The sequence below is a fragment of the Atractosteus spatula genome, chromosome 1 (genome assembly GCF_055471065.1).
Source record: "Atractosteus spatula isolate fAtrSpa1 chromosome 1, fAtrSpa1.hap1, whole genome shotgun sequence".
Lineage (NCBI taxonomy): Eukaryota > Metazoa > Chordata > Actinopteri > Semionotiformes > Lepisosteidae > Atractosteus > Atractosteus spatula.
Window position 1 is genome coordinate 38479766 of NC_142706.1, and position 18953 is coordinate 38498718.

An 18953-nucleotide genomic window follows, 5' to 3' on the forward strand; every position below is an offset into this window, starting at 1 on the left:
TAAATATTACAAAAACAAAACAATGAGCAATGAACTAGATGGGAAATAAATGATTTGAAAGGAGATTTTGCACTTAAACACATTTTAAGAAGGACAAAATAATTCTTCTTGATTTAATTTAATGTTTTTTTTTTAATTTAACACAACACACTTATTTCTTGTGCTCAAAGTACGTTTAACTTGGCTAAGAATAGTACTGCACAGTTCTTTACAGGGTTACAGAAGTACATATACTCTACTCCACTACATTCTACTGAGTCACAAGGTGAATAGTTGGTGTTAAGCCAAAATGTGCTGGTAGACCACATCAATGCACCATATCCCACAGATGGAAGTGAATAGGAAGGAGAAATTTTATACGTTTTTCAGTGAACCACTGAGACCTAAATGTCACAGTTATTAATTGCTGTCAGTTGGAGGTGCCTCTCTGATTGTTGACACAATATTTTCATACTAAAGCACTGTCAATATCAATAGTCATGCCACTAACTCACGAGGCAGCTCAGTCAACATGAAGCTGACAAGTGTGCAGAAATGCGAACTATTTTTCTTTCCAGAAAAGAAAGCAGTGCTGAGCCAGTGCTCAGGGAATACTACAGAGCACATGCTGTGCTCAAGAGTTGCTGTTCACAGGCTAATCAAAAAAATGTGAGGAAACAGGTTTCACTTACGATAAGCCTCATCCTATTTACTTAATCATAAACCATGACACTGGCTTCAATAATCAGTTTATAAAGAAGCCTAGCTAGGGATTAGCCAAAGTACTTTTTGTAAGAGAATGATTTTCAGTGCTACTGGAACCGCTTATCATTATCCATACATTTGATATTTGGTATCCAGTATCAAATATCCCTTCACTAAGACATTATGTTATATGAAAGTTATGCCAGGACTCTGCAACCTCATGAGCAGAGATCCCTTTCTTTCCAATATTGGCAGACTACCTACAGCTGGTTCCATATTTGCAAAGCATTCCCTTGAAGTAAGGAGAATCTGCTTGTCTTAATTTGCCTAATATAGTAGCGTCACAGGAGATCTAAATGAGGAGGCCACTCGTGCAATTAAGGTAGAATAACTACATTTCTATCCATTTGGGCACCAGGGTAAAGTCTGTATAAGGGGATTTTACGTGATGGAACAAACAAAGCACATTTCAGCCTGCTTCAGTTTGTGGGCTGTAGTGGTAGAGAAAATACTGAGGGTATAATAGTCCTTTCCGTACATGAAAAGAACACTGAAAGAAACTTTTACCTGTCCAGGATGCACAAGTAATCATGACAGTAGATCATATATATAAAACCTACAGTATTTTGCTGGAAAAGAATAGAGATGTTTCTTGCTACTTTCATAGAATACTGTTAGATGTTAGATCAAGTATTCCACTGCACTTTGTCAAATATTATTCTGCACATCGAGACTGGATACTTTGGAACAACTGCAGCTTCACTAAAATCGCCTAAGCTATATGCAGAATGTGCAAATGCAGATCATCTTTATTTGTCTGCTCTCAGTGTTCCATTAACACCCACAGATTATTTCCTCTCTAGAGGGCCAACATAAATTTAGTGATACTTCCTTTTCTTAAAGAGTCACCTGCAGTCTAAAGGGAATTGAAAAAAAACAACACATGGCCTTTTTCCAATTCACACTCTACCAATTTAAATGGCCAAAAGCCAAGGGGTTCCTCGGTATGTTCGGTTTTCAAAATCTACACTCACTGCCACAGGTGGCTGAAAAGCCCACAGATTCCTGCCTTGCGTCATTGTTAATGTTGGCTTCCCATCACCTCACTGGATTGTTCTTTAAAACAATGGTCACTTTCCTGCCCATCATTTTTTGCGACCCAGGCAGTTGCTTTTCCCATCACTTTGGATGGATATACCATCCAGCAATTCCCAATTCATCCTCCATGAAGGTATCAATGAGTAGGCCTACTCCAATGTATGTGTGATTTGCATGGTTATTATGATCCTTCAGAACAAGGTACAGTTTTAATTTCACAGGATCACGTGGACAGTGTCATTATATGAACAGCTGAGTGAAAGCTTGAACACAACAATTTGATATCTTGCTCGGATATTACATTAATCTTTGTCGCTTTAGCTACGTGATCAGTGGCTTATACAAAATGACTTCATTTTACTGTATACTGTACTGTATTTAGAGTCAATCAGAAATTAATATCCATGGGAGGTATTTTTGCATAATATTGGTTAGGCTCATGTGTCATTATTTGTGTGGATATGGTAATCAAAAATATAAATTAAAAATCCAATTGTACACTAACATTTAAATGTTTGTAAGAAATCAATTTTTAGTTTCAAGATATAAAACAGACTGCTGAAAGAAAACATTGGAGACTCATAATCTAAAGCGTAGGTCTTAATATACTGTAGTTGCTGAAATCTGAAGGCATGCATGACTTACTCTTTTGCAATATGATGTGTCAATTTATACTGTACAACTTTTCCAGTTATCTTCAGTTGAAGATATTGAAGTAACCTCAGAAAAAAAGGCATCAGCAAACTAAATAAAAAATAAAAACAGCTTTAATGAAACTACATTGCTGTTATACCTTTCCTAACAAACCAATGAAATGCATTAGAAAAGAATTATTCAACTGAAACCAACTAGTTTCAGTGAATTCAAGACAGATCGCTATTCTTGTTCCATATTTTTGTTCCATTTAGTTTTATACTGAAAGTAACACGAAAAACAGCCCGTTTTAAAAATGTTAATAGAAATTAGAAGTAGCAAACTTTTCAAAGAAAATATACTGAAAAATGAGGTTGTGTTCAAAAACATCAAATACAAGTGATAAAAGAGACCTTGTATGCCAGGTGTGCTCAAACAATACAAAATACGCCAACAGAAATAATTACCTGTTTCACTGCAGTACTCACCTTCAATATACTGTAGAATCACAATAAACACTGCACTTCCTGAATAAATGTTATAGACAGTGTACATGCAAGTAAAGAGAGCAGAATTGATACACCCTGTCTTTGAATGATTTGCAGGTTCACACAGTTTACTTTCTTTGTTGTGGTCTTGTGGCTGGAGTAAAGGTCGAACAATATGGTACTACTACAGTACCATGTAATGAAATGGCCAAGGCAAATGATTGGTTGTAACAATTATCTGAGATCAGCACAGAAAGGGAAAACTCAGGCACAAGAGTCACAGACATGACTAAAAATCTAGATACTCAGGTGTCGATATTGACCAGTTTTCATTAAGCGATTTTGCTGTAGCATGCTGAAGCCCTGCAGTAAGGCAAGATTATTTGTGTATGACTGATTTTGTGACCTCATGTGATCAAGTGTATTTACGCCCTATTTTACAACTGAAACCGCCCCATAACATGTTACCCGGTTTCTCACAAATTCACAACCTGCCATATTATTTCACAAATACTGCATTAAAGACTTATTTACTGAAGAAAAGAAGAAAGAAAATGCAAGAGTTACTTCTATCCATCCATCTATTTCTAACTACTCATTCTAATGCGGGGTCATGGGGAGTTGGAGCCTATGCTGGCAATCAACAGGCACAGGACAGGATATACCCTGGAAGGGGTGCCAATCCATCGCAGAAAAGAGTCTTCAGTTTTAGTATCAAAATATTTTTTAAAAAAAAGGAATTCCTACATACAGCACTATTCTTTAGCTCTCCCTTTTCTATTTTATTGGGTCATGGTAAGTTGTTGGATCTCACAATTTTCCATACACTGAGAAGAGGTTGTGAAAACAGGTGTATTCTATGAACAGAATTGGGTTCATTGTTTGTTAAGTCTAATAAACAGATGAAAGAACTATTTGGAAACAGGGTGGACAGGGATTAAAGGAACTGCTGCTGAAAATCCAGATCATCTAGACCGCTTACAGTATTTATATAGAAAACCATAAAATTCACAGTAGGCATGTATTACACTGCCCAGATGACTTAATAATTAGATAATAAATGGAGCAGCATGGTGGCAAAGTGCTTAGTGCTTCTGTCTCACAGCTTTAAATGCCTGGGTTAAATTCTAGACTAAGGTGGCCTTTTGTAAGAAGTTTCCATGTCACTCCCATATCTGTGAGGTTCTTCTCTGGGTGCGTCCCAGCTAGGTTAACTGGTGTCTCTAAACTGTCCCTCTGTGTGCGTGTCTGCATTGGACAACTATCCTGTCCAGGTTTTGGTCTTGCCTTGTGTCTCCGTGCTTCTGGGTTGTCCATAAGGGTGGCCATAAATACGCTGCTTTCTGCTAATGAATGGATCAATTTTCAGTGCTCATTACAACTAAACAGACAAGCTGCAGCGAAGTACAATTTGTCATGAAAAAACCTCTCAGAACTGGAGGTATACAGTAAGATACCTCCAATATATACTCTACATACTATAAAATATACTATAGATTACAGCTAATCAGTTCCAATAGTCACTAAAAACGTATAAACATATTTGAATAGACAACTGAGTATGATTTGAATTAATCCATTTAATCAAAGTCTCCTAAGGAAAAAGGCATGACACATCCATTCAGTCATCAACATCATTAACTTAGATTTTCACACATTTCATTATCACATATTCCAAAGATGTGAAGAAATGACTGGATCCATCTCCATGTCAGCATGCACTTAGCTAGAAACTCCCCATGTGACACTTATTTATTCACACAGATGAGACATAATCAGTGGATCTAGCTGCAAGTCAACATAAGTCTTCATTCAATCACAACAGCGTCGTTAGGTAAACTGACAGTTAATTATCATGCAATAATAAGGAAATTATGTCAGAGCTTACTGAGTAACACAAAACTTAGGAAATGGCCAAGGCTGACAAAGAATCAAAGCACATTCTGATAGATCCATTACATATTTCTATATTATTCTAATCCATTAAAACATCCAAGTAACCAAACAGAAAGAACAAATTCAGAGTAACATAATCATTTATTGAATTAAATGTTAAATTTTAAAAGTTAAATGTTAGCAAAGAAACAGAACCATAATAATCAAAAATAAATGTATATACAGTACTGTCTCACAGCAAAATGACAGTACAAAAAACAGTAACAAAAAGAGTTCATGTGGCTGAACATCAGTGCATCCATCCATTATCAGCAAACCACTTATTTCTGCTAATGGTTTGCAGCAAAGCAGAGCCTAACCCGCGATGGGGTGTCAGTCCAACATAAGGGATGCACATACAGTATAGGGACCATTAAGAGACATTAATACTGTACATCTAGTTCAGGTGGGTAGCTGCGTCAGCATGCGTAGGCTGCAAAGGAACAAGTAATAGGTTTATTCCATGCTGAAAAGAGAAGAAAACACAACGTTTCGGCCGTGGAGCCTTCTTCAGGTGTGAGAGAGACAGGGCAGTTTTGGCTCCACGGCCGAAATGTTGTTTTCTTTCTTCTCTTTTTTTAGCATGGAATAAACCTATTACTTGTTCATTAATACATCTAGCCAGCATTCCTTTAGGTGATGGAAGAAAAGCTAAGCATACAGTATGTACAATATGAACAAAACCCACATGGACACCAGAAGAACATGCACACTCCACACAAAAGTTTTCATTGGCCAAACTGAACCCAGGACTCGCGCGCTGGGAGCTCCCAGAGGGTGTGTTTTGTGGATGCATGCAATACTATCACACAAATAACTTTAAACTCATTTAATGAGGACTCAGAGTCAAAGAAAGCAAGTCTGGGAGCAAAACGGTGCTTGTGGAGACTGTGTTCATTACTTCCAGATTTTTTAACATGTCCAGCCTGGTTTGTTTTAGGACATAAAGCAAACGCTTTCCTGTCATTTTCCAGAATGCCTTGTCGTTCCCAGAATGCATTATGACCTTTTTTGGAACCACATTAATCTTTATCTCAGGCCCTCCCTAACACAAATGTGACTTGTTTCTTTCATCTTAAATGAAAAAAATACTTTTGTGCCACTTATCTCTCATGATACTTTGTTTCACATTTTTTATAGCTAAAAACAGTATTAAAAATTAACAAGCCTCTCATTAATTAACTATGATATTTGAAAGGTATCGGGCTGTATCGATTAAAAGGTCTATTCTCTGAATAAAAAAGAAAAGGACAATGACTATTTCAGTTTCCTAGAAAATGCCTCCAGGCTACAATAGCAGAAGTCAGTTCTCATTAGTCGGGAGAGTATATTGCACAGTTGACCAGCCCTGTTCTTAGAGTGTCTCTGTCCTAACCTAAACACCTAGGAAATAAATTTAGTTTTGGCCAATTAAGCCCAATAACAGATTTAACTTGCAATGGACTTGTAAGAAGTAAAAAGACCTTGTGATTCCTTAGTACCACATTTTCTGTATTGGAGCCTCACTAGGCTAGTTCATTTTCTACAACAACATATTAGGACAGGAGAGGTTATTGATTGAAGAGAATGCTGCATGGCCTTTTTGAATAATTAAAGAATATACACTCACTGGGTCTGTACATACTGTAAGCATCTGCAGGCCAATTAACTCATTCTTATTCCAATGCAGTGCGTGCGATATTTGATTTCTGTTTAAATTGTAACTACTTGTTTCCATTTCATCATCACATCATTAAAAGTTAAATAGTGCCAGCCACAACAGCTGTGATGGTATACTTTGAAAAGCAAGCAAGACAATGACCTTTTCAGAACTTGAAAGGCAGTGGGACCAACCCACAGTTATAATTGTCCACATTTATTTACAGCTGTGCACATGCAAATGTCTCACTGTGGGAGAAGCTAGACTGAAAAAATGGGCATATTCATACCACTCACCTCACCTTTTCTATTTCGTAATTCCCCCCAAAATTTTATAGACAAGAATACAATTACATCAGAGGATTAAGCAACCCTCTGATCATTTTGGAGCAGAATTCAAAAACACATAGACTAAGTTCAAGACTAGCGAACAAATGGCAAATGACATTTAATGTAGAAATGTCAAGTCTCTTCACTCTTCACTCAGCCTGCACAGTGTTATACGTATAAACAGCCTATTAACAACATATAACATTGGAAACAAGGAGCTTGGAGTTACCCATGGTCTTGAATAAATATTGACATCATTTTTATTTCCTAGAGGGACTAAATATAGTCCAAAATTTAAATCAAGGGCCACCATGGATGTTATTCCTAGTATAGTAACTTGTTACGGAATTAAAAAATACAGGCTTTTTTAGTTTTTATGTCCAAATTGTACAATGTTCTAGAATAGCATCATTTAGAAAACTGTTTCGGTCAACATGAGAAAAAATATATATTATGGAATCTATCTAAATTCGCAATTCTAAAAGAAATAAATCTTCTTGCCTCAAACAGAGAAGACAATGAGGGAACCAGATTGAAGCATTCAAAATTCTCAAAGACATTGACCGCTGTATGGAATTCTTCAAACTCAGCAGTGCAACCCAGAGAACCCCTATAGAAACGATGAAAAAGTGCATTTAAAAAAGGAAAGTTGGTAGAAAAATGTAGAGGAGGAAGTACTACTTTACATAAAGGATGTGGGGAGTCTGGAACAAGCTACTCAGGTATGTTGTTAAAGCTCATACCCTTGCTTTTATCAAGAAATGGGTGGATATGATCCTGAGATTAAACAGCTACTAAAGCCCAGCAAGCTAGGAGGGTCAAATGGTATCCACTCATTTTCAAACTTTTTGGTTTAAAAAACATAGTGCTGAATTATTACACATTGTACGTCTGTCAGGGATTTCTGACTTTGTTTTTGACATGACCTATATATATGACCTAATAAATACCCTTCAATTTGCTAATCTCCTGTGAAGTTCGCTTAGTGCTCATGAGGGAAAGATGACATTTTTTGTCTATTTACTGTAACTAAGATGCTGTACAAATGGCTTGAATGGTGAATTACTTAGTTGAGTACTTACTTCATTTTTGTCTTCACAAGCACAAATATTTTTGTTTAATTATATTAATGAGAGTACAGTACCTAGTTGCCAGTTCATCAAGGATTGCTACAGTATTGATGTTCTTTTAGACAAGAATATTTTTTTTATTTTTTACTTGTATGGGTGTATTTTCTAATCAGTATCACCTGTAATTTAAGTTTACAGAACCTGCCATGATGAAACAAATAACACATAATGCTTTGCTTTTCTAAAATTTCTATAAACATGAGGTGGAAACATGTCTTGGCAATGTGTCAATGCAGACTAACCCAGATCATCTGGCAGTCAAAGCGAAACGAACACCATGTGTTCATCTGTAATGTTCGGCTTGTGAGAAATTCACATAAACCGATGGAAAAACTTAGGAGAAAGCTTTCCAGGAAGCTAGTTTCACTGATGCAAAATAATGGAACACATAAGATTTAGTTGCTGTACCAAATCCTATAATTGTATGTTCTGAGTTATCTAAAAAGGTCATTAATGCTATTATCTACCGACTTCATTGCCAGGATATAACAACAGTAAATAGAGGTTCTGAAGCCTCTACTTGATTTTTAAACATTTTTTCCCAGACAATATTACACTTAAGTCTCTGGTGTAAAGAAAGAGAGTTTTATTTGTATACTGTATGTACAAGAGAAAGAAACTAATGGAATGTGTATTTATATCTGGGAGCAGGAGGCACTCCTTAACACAAAGAGTTGTGGGTGACTGGAACACTTTACACAGCCATAGTATCCTGTCAAAGCAGATATCATTGCTTTTTTTGGTTTGATTTTATGAGATTCATGCATCAATAAACTAAAAGCAGCTAAATCAGCTACTGCACATGAACTGAATTGTCTCCACACGTTTTAAATTTCCCTATGCTCTTGCTCTGTTTTACCTGTTTCACCTCCTGGATTTCTCACACTAAGTTTTGGGTCTTGATGCATTAGGCACAATGAGCTAAAGAAAGACTTCTTCTCATAATCATGAAATTAAATAAAAGTGAAATAATAATGTAAACATAGTCAACTGCACAAAGATTTCACAAGTTAATATTTTACATTTTTGAAAACACAAGTAAATTGTAAGTTATTTATAAAACCAGTACTAACAATATTATTTTGTATTCTAAATTCTCTGTTTTCTACATGTGTATCTATTATTTCTAATTTAACACTGTTGTAGACCTTTTTCTATAGCATAATAAAAAAAAACACAAATGTAAAACTGTTAAAAGAAGAAAGCCTTCCTTTAAAAAAGTTAGGTTTTGTTAGGAATTGGTTGAATGCGATAAAGGAATTCCCTTATCTCCAAATGTATAATAACATATATAAAAATATACAAAGATTTTACAAAATGGCTTCAGTTTTACAGTTTTCTGTGGATCACACAATATATGAGACATGAGCTTTTTTAAAGGGAACTTTTTCTTTGTGCTGTCACCACTTCTTTCAGCCTCTGTTCCAAAACATTTGAGGTATTCTGACTCATAATAATATTGTGTGAGAAGACAATGTAATTCAGAAGCTTAAACTACTGTAACTTGTTCCATGGAAAACTAATTTCATAACACGCTCAGAAATCTTACATTTTCTGCCATTTTACAAGCTTCTGGAATCAGAATTAAAACAAATAATGAAACAAACTACAAACCCTACAGTAGATATGTTATTTCCAGTAGGGCAAAAAAGAATTAAAACAAAGGAAAGTAAAACCCTTCCGAGCAGAGACAGGTCGGATTCCTTTGAGGAAGTGGTCACTTATTTAATGTACAGTACATACTGGTTTCCACCATTGCTGTAGGTGACCTAGTGTAACAGAACATGACCATGATGCCAGTAATTAAGGGAATTTTTTCTCTGCCTCCATGTTGACCTACTTTATTTGACTCAAAAGATTTGCAAGAATCCTGCACTCCCTCAGCAGATAAAGCCAGTAAATCCATCTTAAATCCAGCAACGAATAGGATTTCTACCCCCAAATAATTATACCAGAAACTGACAGTACATGTCAACATTTGGATACCTGTCATGTTAATATAATTCTAGGGCTTTTTAAGTACCAGAAGTAAAGTCTTCTATTATCCATACTAAAACAGATTGGTTTAACATTAAGCTATGGTCAGAAAGCTATCAAGCTTGCCAATAAACGTGGTTTACAAAACTGATAATTCACTTTTCCCATTGAAAACTGCACATTTTCTGTATATGAATTTACAAGGCAAGCCTTTCCAAGAGTATAATGATCTTCAACCATTTAGTGATAATCTGTAAAACTCCCAAATATTTAATCAACATTTTGCCTGTTGTGAGAATTAGTAAAAACACAAATATCCATAAACATCAGGATGATTCTTTAATCTGTACTAGGGGCTGTTTCAAAGGTATATGGAGTTAGTTTTAAGGCAACACACCAGTTTTGCAGCAAGCAAATGTCAGTATGAATACTTAAGAGTATTCTGTTCCAACCTGGGGGAAGAAAAGCTTAACATTTTTAAAATTTCAAGGTAGTGGAGGGCGCTTCAGAGAGCACCAGGGTTTGTCCCAAGTTGTGTATACTCGAGCAGTGATTTGCACATTTGCACATTGCACATACTGGAGCTTTGCTACAGCATATTAAAGAACATCACTCACCAACTACTGCAGGTCAAACATCTGACTGCGAGTGATAACTCTATACTAGCTATGTTAAAGGCCAAAGTACAAGTCCAATAATTGAAATGATTTTGTGACTCAAGCTGGGCAATTTTCAAATATACGGTAGGTGTGAGCCTGGCCAGTATCTGGATGGAGACCTCCTGGGAAAGCTAAGGTTGCTGCTGGAAGAGGTGTTAGCGGGAGAGTTCACTCTGTGGTCTGTCTAGGTCCTAATGCCCCAGTATAGTGACGGGGACACTATACTGTAAAAAGATACCATCAGATGAGACATAAAACCGAGGTCCTGACTCTCCGTGGTCATTAAAAATCAAAGGGTTTTTCTCGAAAAGAGCAGGGGTGTTGAGCCCGGTGTCCTGGCCACATTTCCCCCGCCCTTTACCAATCACGGCCTCCTAATAATCCCCATTAAAAAATTGGCTTCATCACTCTGTTCCCCTCCCCACTGATAGCTAATGTGTGTTGAGCATACTGGCGCTCTTTGGCTGCCATTGCAAGACCAAGGTGTGACTACATATTGGTGATGGTGGAGGGGAGTCCCCATTACCTGTAAAACGCTTTGAATGGAGTGTCAGAAAAGTGCTATATAAATGTAAGGAATTATTCATTATGTTTATTATGTTTAATATTAATAATAAGTTCAAAATCATGTTATTCAGTAAGTGGCCACATACCACAATGTGGCAGTAGGGCTGAGTGCCCTACAATGTTTTGTATGTGCCTCTAACTTTATTTTTACCTGCTGAAGTACTGAGTTTTCCACAGAAGTGGACGAGAAAGAAATTCTTCTGGCCCCGGAATACTGTCATTATTACTTTCCTGACAGCTGGTCACCTACCCCCTTCATTCTGCAATATAACAACATAAACCCACAGTGACTGAGTGCCACAGTGCAGTGCATTGTAGAGCTTGGTTTTGAACTGTTACTCCACCTTACAGTACAGTTCTTGGACTGACAGATTTTCATGTTTAGTCCAATAATTTAAAAAAAATAAATAAATTTGGACCTTCACAAAAATTAAATTTGGATAAAAGCAAGGTTTAAGTGGTAGTGTAACACTGACTTACTGTAATTTTATTACAACAGCTTTTAAAGTGTAAAGTGTACTGTATAAGGGGATTATGCTGAAACAGTTTTCAAAGTAATATTGACTCAAACATATCCTTGTGCTGCAATCATTTTATTTTGCAGTACTCCCCTTGCATTTTTAATGATAAAATCAATTATATATGAAGATTTTGCTTTATTAAGCAAATCTAATACTGTTTCTGTCTGCATATGTAATGTATTCATTCCTAGGGTTTAGATGAATTGCTTTGCATGTCTATGAGCATCATTAACTTAAAAAATACTAATCTAGCAATATTTCAATTTACTAATGCACTTCTCTCCTTCTGCAGGGACCATCACAGTATTTAATATGTCTCTTGACAGTATCCTCGCACTGCAGTAAAACATCTGACCCAAGCTCTGTTGCTCAGTTCTAGATTAGAATGGATTCTCCTGGCCCAAGCAAGAGTGCTAAGAACCCACACCAACATGCAATGAAAATTACTATAAAACATCTCACAAATATGAAGATCTACAGTATTGTACTGAATAAAACAGAATAAAAGCATGGAACACAATACTGCACTGGTGTAGGAGGTAACTGCCTACTCAGCTCACAATAAATAATGTCCTTAAAGGTACTGATACAGTAGGTAACAGCACAAAACCTTCTGAAATTTTTCTTTTACAAATTAGGCCCTTTAATTTCTCAGGGAAATTAATAAACTCTGTATTCATGATTCATCAATTGGTAAAAAAATAAATGGTTGATGAGATAAGATGTAATTAAAACAGATTTTTACTATTCAGCATATTGAACAAAGAAAAAAAAGATATCAGGCTATTCATATCCTATTAGTGAGACTAAAAGGTATTTCATTTCATCTGACTGCTGCTTCTGGTCAAGTAGACACACAAACATTGAAGTCACAGATATCACAAGTAAACCAAACTTCTCAGATGTAATTAACATTGCACTGTCTATAAACAACTTTGCAAGTATGAGATCAGTGATGTTATTTATCAGTGATGACTCTGACAGCTGTACAATCTCCTGATTGCATTGAGTACTGTATACTTGTCAGTGTGTCTAACACATCCTTCATTTCATAAACTACTATGCAAGAACATACACATAGATTAATGCTAACCTTCATTTCTAACCAGTGTAATTGAAGTGTTACACTTGGTATTTAGTTAAGTCACCATCAAAATGTAGAAAGTAGCAAGAAATAAATAAAATAAAAGCCTACAGCACTAGTCTGTAGTTCATTGCTTATTTGCAAATGCAAAAACATGATGCTTGTATCCTTTTAATAATGTTTTAAAACAGAATACTGTAGACACTGTACCATCAAAAGTGTTTTAATCATTATGTAAGCTTCCTTTTGACATTTTATTCAACTTAAATATTGTTATAACCTACAAAATCAGATATACATTTCGTTCACAATGTCACAATACCATATCCAGCAGAATAAATAGCAGAATAAGTAGATCTAGTCATTATTTTAAGCCAAACGATTTAAAAATGTAGCCAGGAATACGTATTCAAATGTCAGGTGGTTTGTAAACTCTTGATGCCTTTTTTTCCCAATAAAGCAGACACCCTTGTCTCTCAATCTAAAGAACCACCTGGAAAAGAAATTTCAAAAAGCTTCAAGAAAAAATACAAAGTAAGCATTTGAAGTTAATAATATCTATTAACAGATACATACGTGCAAACCCAACAATGACACGTTCCTCCATCTGAATTAGAATATGCCTCAGTCATTTGACACATAAATTCAAAAGAATGAAATATAAACATTCGAAAAAGAAAACATTCTTTGGATCGAGTCCTTAAGGCCTGGTGTGCACAATCCTGCCAGATTTCAACACAAGCTGTCATGTTTTCAATGTATTTAGATGAACTAATAAACCCCAAGACACAACTGGGTGAGACTTGAGAAAACTTGTGAAACTTGCACACATACTGTACAAGTCAACTGAGACACATTGCATTGTGTTTACCCTTAGCAAAATGGGTGGGACAGAGGTAACAAGAGATTACTTGAAAGCCCTTACACAGCAGATGAACTGGAACATAAAACAAGGATCCAACAAGACGATCAGTCCAAATCAAGCAGCAGCAACACCAAAGATTATTGGCTAATATTCTGTGGGCAAAGAAAACCAGCATTATGGAACTGCAAGTTTTGCATTGAGTATAAAACATTCATAAAAACATTGTTACACCCACAAGAAATCTTCAAATTCTGAAAATTGTAATTATCTCTATTCTATTTTAACTGTTAGAGAAACTAAATACACATTTACAAAAAAAAAGTATGGCTGTCACTTTTATTGTGAACACACACAGCACTGTTTATCTGCTGTGCCTACTACCACAAATATGACTAGTCATTAGGGAGACTTCATTTTGAGTGCTGTAGAGATGACTCTTCTTTCCTTAAAGACAGACTCTTGTTCTTAAACATTTACAGTTCAGTCTCTAAATGAATAAACCCTGTAAATACAGTAAATACAGCTTGGTACAAGTTTACATCCTTATTACTTCTATAACAGTAGTGTGTTTACAGTATGTTGTATTAACTCTCTAACAGGTAATATTCAAATCAAGCAATGAAAAGACGTAATCCAGCAGCCTGGATAATCCTCATACCTGGGATATGGCTGATACAAAATAGCCTTCATCTTCACAAATATAAAATCAGAGATTAAGATTTGGTTTTACAATTTAAAATGACCTAATACTGTATGTAAGCACAGTAACCAATTTCCCATAAGCTTGCTACACAGTTATATCTCCCAAAAATAATGATGCCCAAAACAGCATCTCATTTGCAGTAAGCATACACTACACAGCCAAGTTAAAAAAGATGACCATCCAGCCAATTAGATAAACTAACACAATATGCTATGATACTCCCTCAATCTATAAAATCCAATTGTATAGCCAGGATTTTAGATTTTCTAAAAGGGCAGGCAAGTTTACTTGAGTCTATTTTGAAGGAGAAAAAGATCTCATGGATTACAACTATATTTTTAGACAGTAAACAAAAAATCTATAATTTCTGTGCCCTCAAAACCTCACTACAATGTAATGACAATGACACTCAATGCCGCACTCCAAAGTTTCAAATGAAGTACAGTGACTCATCAAACACAATAACTGGTTTGAACTAAGTGACAGACTGCCTTATAAAGATGGCTATTTTAAAAATTCTTACAGAATGATTGTTAGGCTGGAAAAAATAAAACATAAAAAAAATGTTTTCCCATTTATGTTTTTTGGTTGTTTCTTCATTGTAGTAGGTTCCCATTCAAATATCTTTATATTACCTAGTTTATTTGTCCAGTTTTGCAACCTATTTTAATTATTTCATTTAATACAGTTTTTGGTCTAAAGGATACTTGAGTGTGGGCTACAGGACAAATACAACACCTAGTAAAAACCCTTTTAGCTAATAACTCATCAAAATGACCTCAGCATATGGAATCCAGATGCAACAGGTTACAGTCTGGTGCAAATTCTACACTCTGGTTCCATAAATTACTGCTGAGGTTGCTCTGCGCATCTTGCAAACAGGCTATAATAGGCTGAGTGATATCAGCGTTTAGCTGATGAATTTGACACAACTTGAACATACCTTAAGGGTGTCTTTGTCAGTACCTACCATACATACTGTACGGCTACTGTCATGCTTTTATAAAACTTTGCTTTCCGTTTTTTCGAAGATACAGTATATACAGTACACAACATTTAACCAAATACAGAATGTGTTGCATTGTCATATTCCTCTCAAGATGATTTTCCGTTTCGTGTCACCGTCAATAACAGGACTATTTCAAAGCGCAAATAAAAATGTTTCCATTACTGCTGTATGTGATTAACGCGGATCGAATAAATTCTATGCAATTTATTAATTTCTGCCACCTTTTCAATAAGTAGTCCTGTAATAAGCATGTCTAAGTCCGAAAGCTTTAGCAATATTTTACAAAGTCGGAAAATCCTCGCTAAAATTAATGAAAACACCAAACCCGTGCAAAATTAAAGCTTTTTCTTTATTCATTTATAGGTTGTACGTGGCCGGGAACTACTTACAGTATATGTTAGCCGAAGTAATGAAACCACATAATCAATTTTTCGAGTAAGGTAAATCATAACTTGGACACACAGGCAATCAGATATTATTTAGCTATATTTTACCCGAGATGGCTGTAGTTTTCTTTTTAGGAAAACCACTGACCACGTCCCTCCTGAAAAGAAACTGAGCCTGCACTGCAACATGTGATGACAAACAAACGTTAATATGCTGGCTTGCTCCCTTTTCATTTTGCTCAGTCATAAAACGCATTACGTAACAAAATATCACATGTAACAATACGCACGAACAGGTTATTGAAGCTACAGTAGTTAGTGCAATCTGGAAAGTTCATGCAAAATCCTAAATAAATGAATGACAGACTGTTTAAGTTTTGAAATCTGTTCAATAGCTATTTTTACTATTATATCTTATGACGTAGTGAGTGCGTACTGTCATCATTATTACTGTTATTAAGGATAATTTTAGAAAGCTATCTCAATTGCAATTGAGAACCACACCGGGAGAGGAAAGGAAATGCTACTCACCGGTACTCATGATGATTTTCGAATAGTACTAATCTAAATCCACTTTCGCTGTATCCCTATTACGCCAAATGAGTGTCACAGTGATGGTAATTCCGCAGAAGAAGTAATAAATCAATAATCGCTTGGTACGCAGACATAAACAATACTTCTATGCAATTCTCATCTCGGCTTCACGAATGCCGTCTTATTTCTTTTTTATAACAGCCCTTAAAGCAAACGCAGATACCAAACGATGATACAGGCGAGCGCTCTAGCTGCGCCTTTCTGCCTCAGCATCTTTCTGGAGCCAGGTGATAAATAGTGCATCTGACAGCCTCATTGCGTACAAATATGACTGAAAAGGCGTCTGGGAAATGTAGTTTTCGTGACGGATCTGGCTTCTGAACTACGCCGGAGAACTTGAGACCTAGACTACAACAACCATGAGTAATATAAATTAGTAAACAAAAAGGGGTAGAGATGTAACCAAGCAAAAATGCCACTAGACGCCGAATTCTGGACGTAAAATTGATTGCCCAGATTTATTGTACGCTGAAATGTGAAACGTTTTAGCTTTGTTTTTGTCTTTTTCAAAAACTGAGCATAAAACGAATGCGGTAGGAACTGCATTTGGGCGGAGACATGGGGTTGTGAAAATGTCAAGTGCGAAACGAGCTGCACTTGGGCATCATCTGCACGCCTGTTTGAGGAATGCCAATATACAGTATCTACTAAAATGTACCGTGGTTTAGATTTTCTCTTATACTGAATATTTAAAATAAAACCTTTTTATAGTTAATGTATCAGCATTTTAATTGTATAAAAATTGTAATATTTCACAGTGTCCGTTTATTATTCATATAGCACAGGTACAGTAACCTTCCTTTTCCCACAATGAAATGTGCTTAAAAATTCATTCACCTACTGTGTATATTAGTATTTAGTTATTATACTGTGCTTCATTAACTTTGCCAGTCAACAAATATAATTTTAAATTGGTTTATAGTACATCCACCTATCCATTTTCTAACCGCTTTATCCAATACAGGGTTGAAGGTGAGCAAGAGCCTTTCCTAGCAAGCAATGGGTGCTTGGCAACATACATCTTGGACAGGACACTAGTCCATCACAGGGCACACATACTGTACACACTCACACATGAGCCATTTTTCCTAGAAGCCAACTAAACTACCAGTATGTCTTTGGAATGTGGGAGGAAACCACAGCAATCAGAGGAAACCCACATGAACTTGGGGAGACAATACAAACTCCATGCAGATAGCACCCCATGTCCAGAACTGAACCCAGGGCTCCAGCTGAGGCAGCAATGCTAACTACTGTTCCACCGTGCCATCCTTTTTAATCAATAACTCATCTATACAATTTTTATACAGTGATGTAGCAGTCAAAAAACGTTCTAAATTGGTTTATAGTACAGTACATAATGAAGTTAAACACAAGTTTCAGATCCTAATGACAACATACTATAAAAGCAAATGGGTGTATGCACTTTAGAGCATAAGAACAGTTACAAACTAAAGGTTCTATTTCTTGAAGCCATTTCTTGAAAGAAGCCAGGGTGTCAAAGTTCACATGCTTAGTCAGTTTGTTTCATACTCCCACAATTGTTTGTGTAAAGTTGTTTTTATAGTCACTTTGAAATGCACTCCCCCATAGTTTCATCTTAAATTTTCATTTGTTTCCTCTGGTCAGTGTCTCATTGTTCATCTTTTACTACTGGGTTTGTTTGAAAATCCACTTCTGATCGTAAGCTTGAACATACAGTCATAAAGCTGAGACTGTCCAAACCTGATTGTGTCAGAAATATATCAAATATATTCAATCATATCAGGAATGCATTTTCTAGATCCGTAAAAGGAGAGCAGTAAAAAGAGAAATTCATTTCTGATTTTGGAATGTTAAACTTGGTGTAAGTTTTCAAACAAAGAGAGTAACACACCATTGGATAAACAAAATAACATTTTCATTTTTGAGATGAGTCCCTAGTATGCATGAAGTAATACAGCACTTGGAGTAAACTAATTGCAACCAGGGAATCAGAATTGGGAGAAAATCACCTTTACTTAATATTTATTTTTCACAATTAGGCATAGATACTTCATATATTGTACTGTATTTGTTACCATACAGCACATGTCAGACATGCCTCTAGACTGTTGCTAAGGAACTGTTTTCCATCAGATAAATAACAGAGGCCTTCCAGAACATCAAGATCTTTAGAGACTCTCAAAAGGTCAGCCAAATGCTTACTGAAGTGCATACACCCAAATCAACGTTTGTCAGCAGGAGACTGTTGAACTTGAATACCCAGATTGGACACTAGAGAAGCCTTTTCACAGACCATGTATTGCATTTCTAATATTACTTCATCAGGATCTGAGATAACAAAACAAATACGTGAAAAAATTAAACCCGGTGAGATCAAATCAGACTTAGCTTAAAGGTCTTGGAATGCTGTATGAATATGGAGACCCCTAGTGTTAAGAGAGAGTACGTGCAGAAACCTCAGTAGGAGCAAATGTGTATTTCCATCATAAATAAAATAAAAGCACACAAGAGGCTTTATTACCTTAGTCAGGTGTGTGCTTGTCACTGGCAGAGATAGACAGAGAGTGCAGCATGTGCTAGCAGGGCAAAGGTCAAAGAACAGTCCTGACAGTCCATCTCTGGGGAGCAAAATACTATACTACCCCCCTCCCCACAACCTCCTCTGGT

General features: G+C 36.1%; 1 protein-coding gene across 3 annotated transcripts in view; it reads right to left on the bottom strand.

The window, feature by feature from the left end:
• The window catches only part of ablim2 (actin binding LIM protein family, member 2), a 105157-nt gene extending 88631 nt beyond the window's left edge, over positions 1-16526 (bottom strand). For 2 of the 3 annotated variants that reach the window (XM_088907154.1, XM_088906906.1), the window contains exon 1: positions 16239-16526. In XM_088907154.1, coding sequence (XP_088763280.1) covers positions 16239-16248 — 10 coding nt within the window. In that variant the 5' untranslated portion in view covers positions 16249-16526. The remainder of the gene's footprint in view (positions 1-16238) is intronic. The other variant, XM_088906653.1, reaches the window with a different exon arrangement.
• Between the last annotated feature and the right edge of the window lie 2427 nt (positions 16527-18953).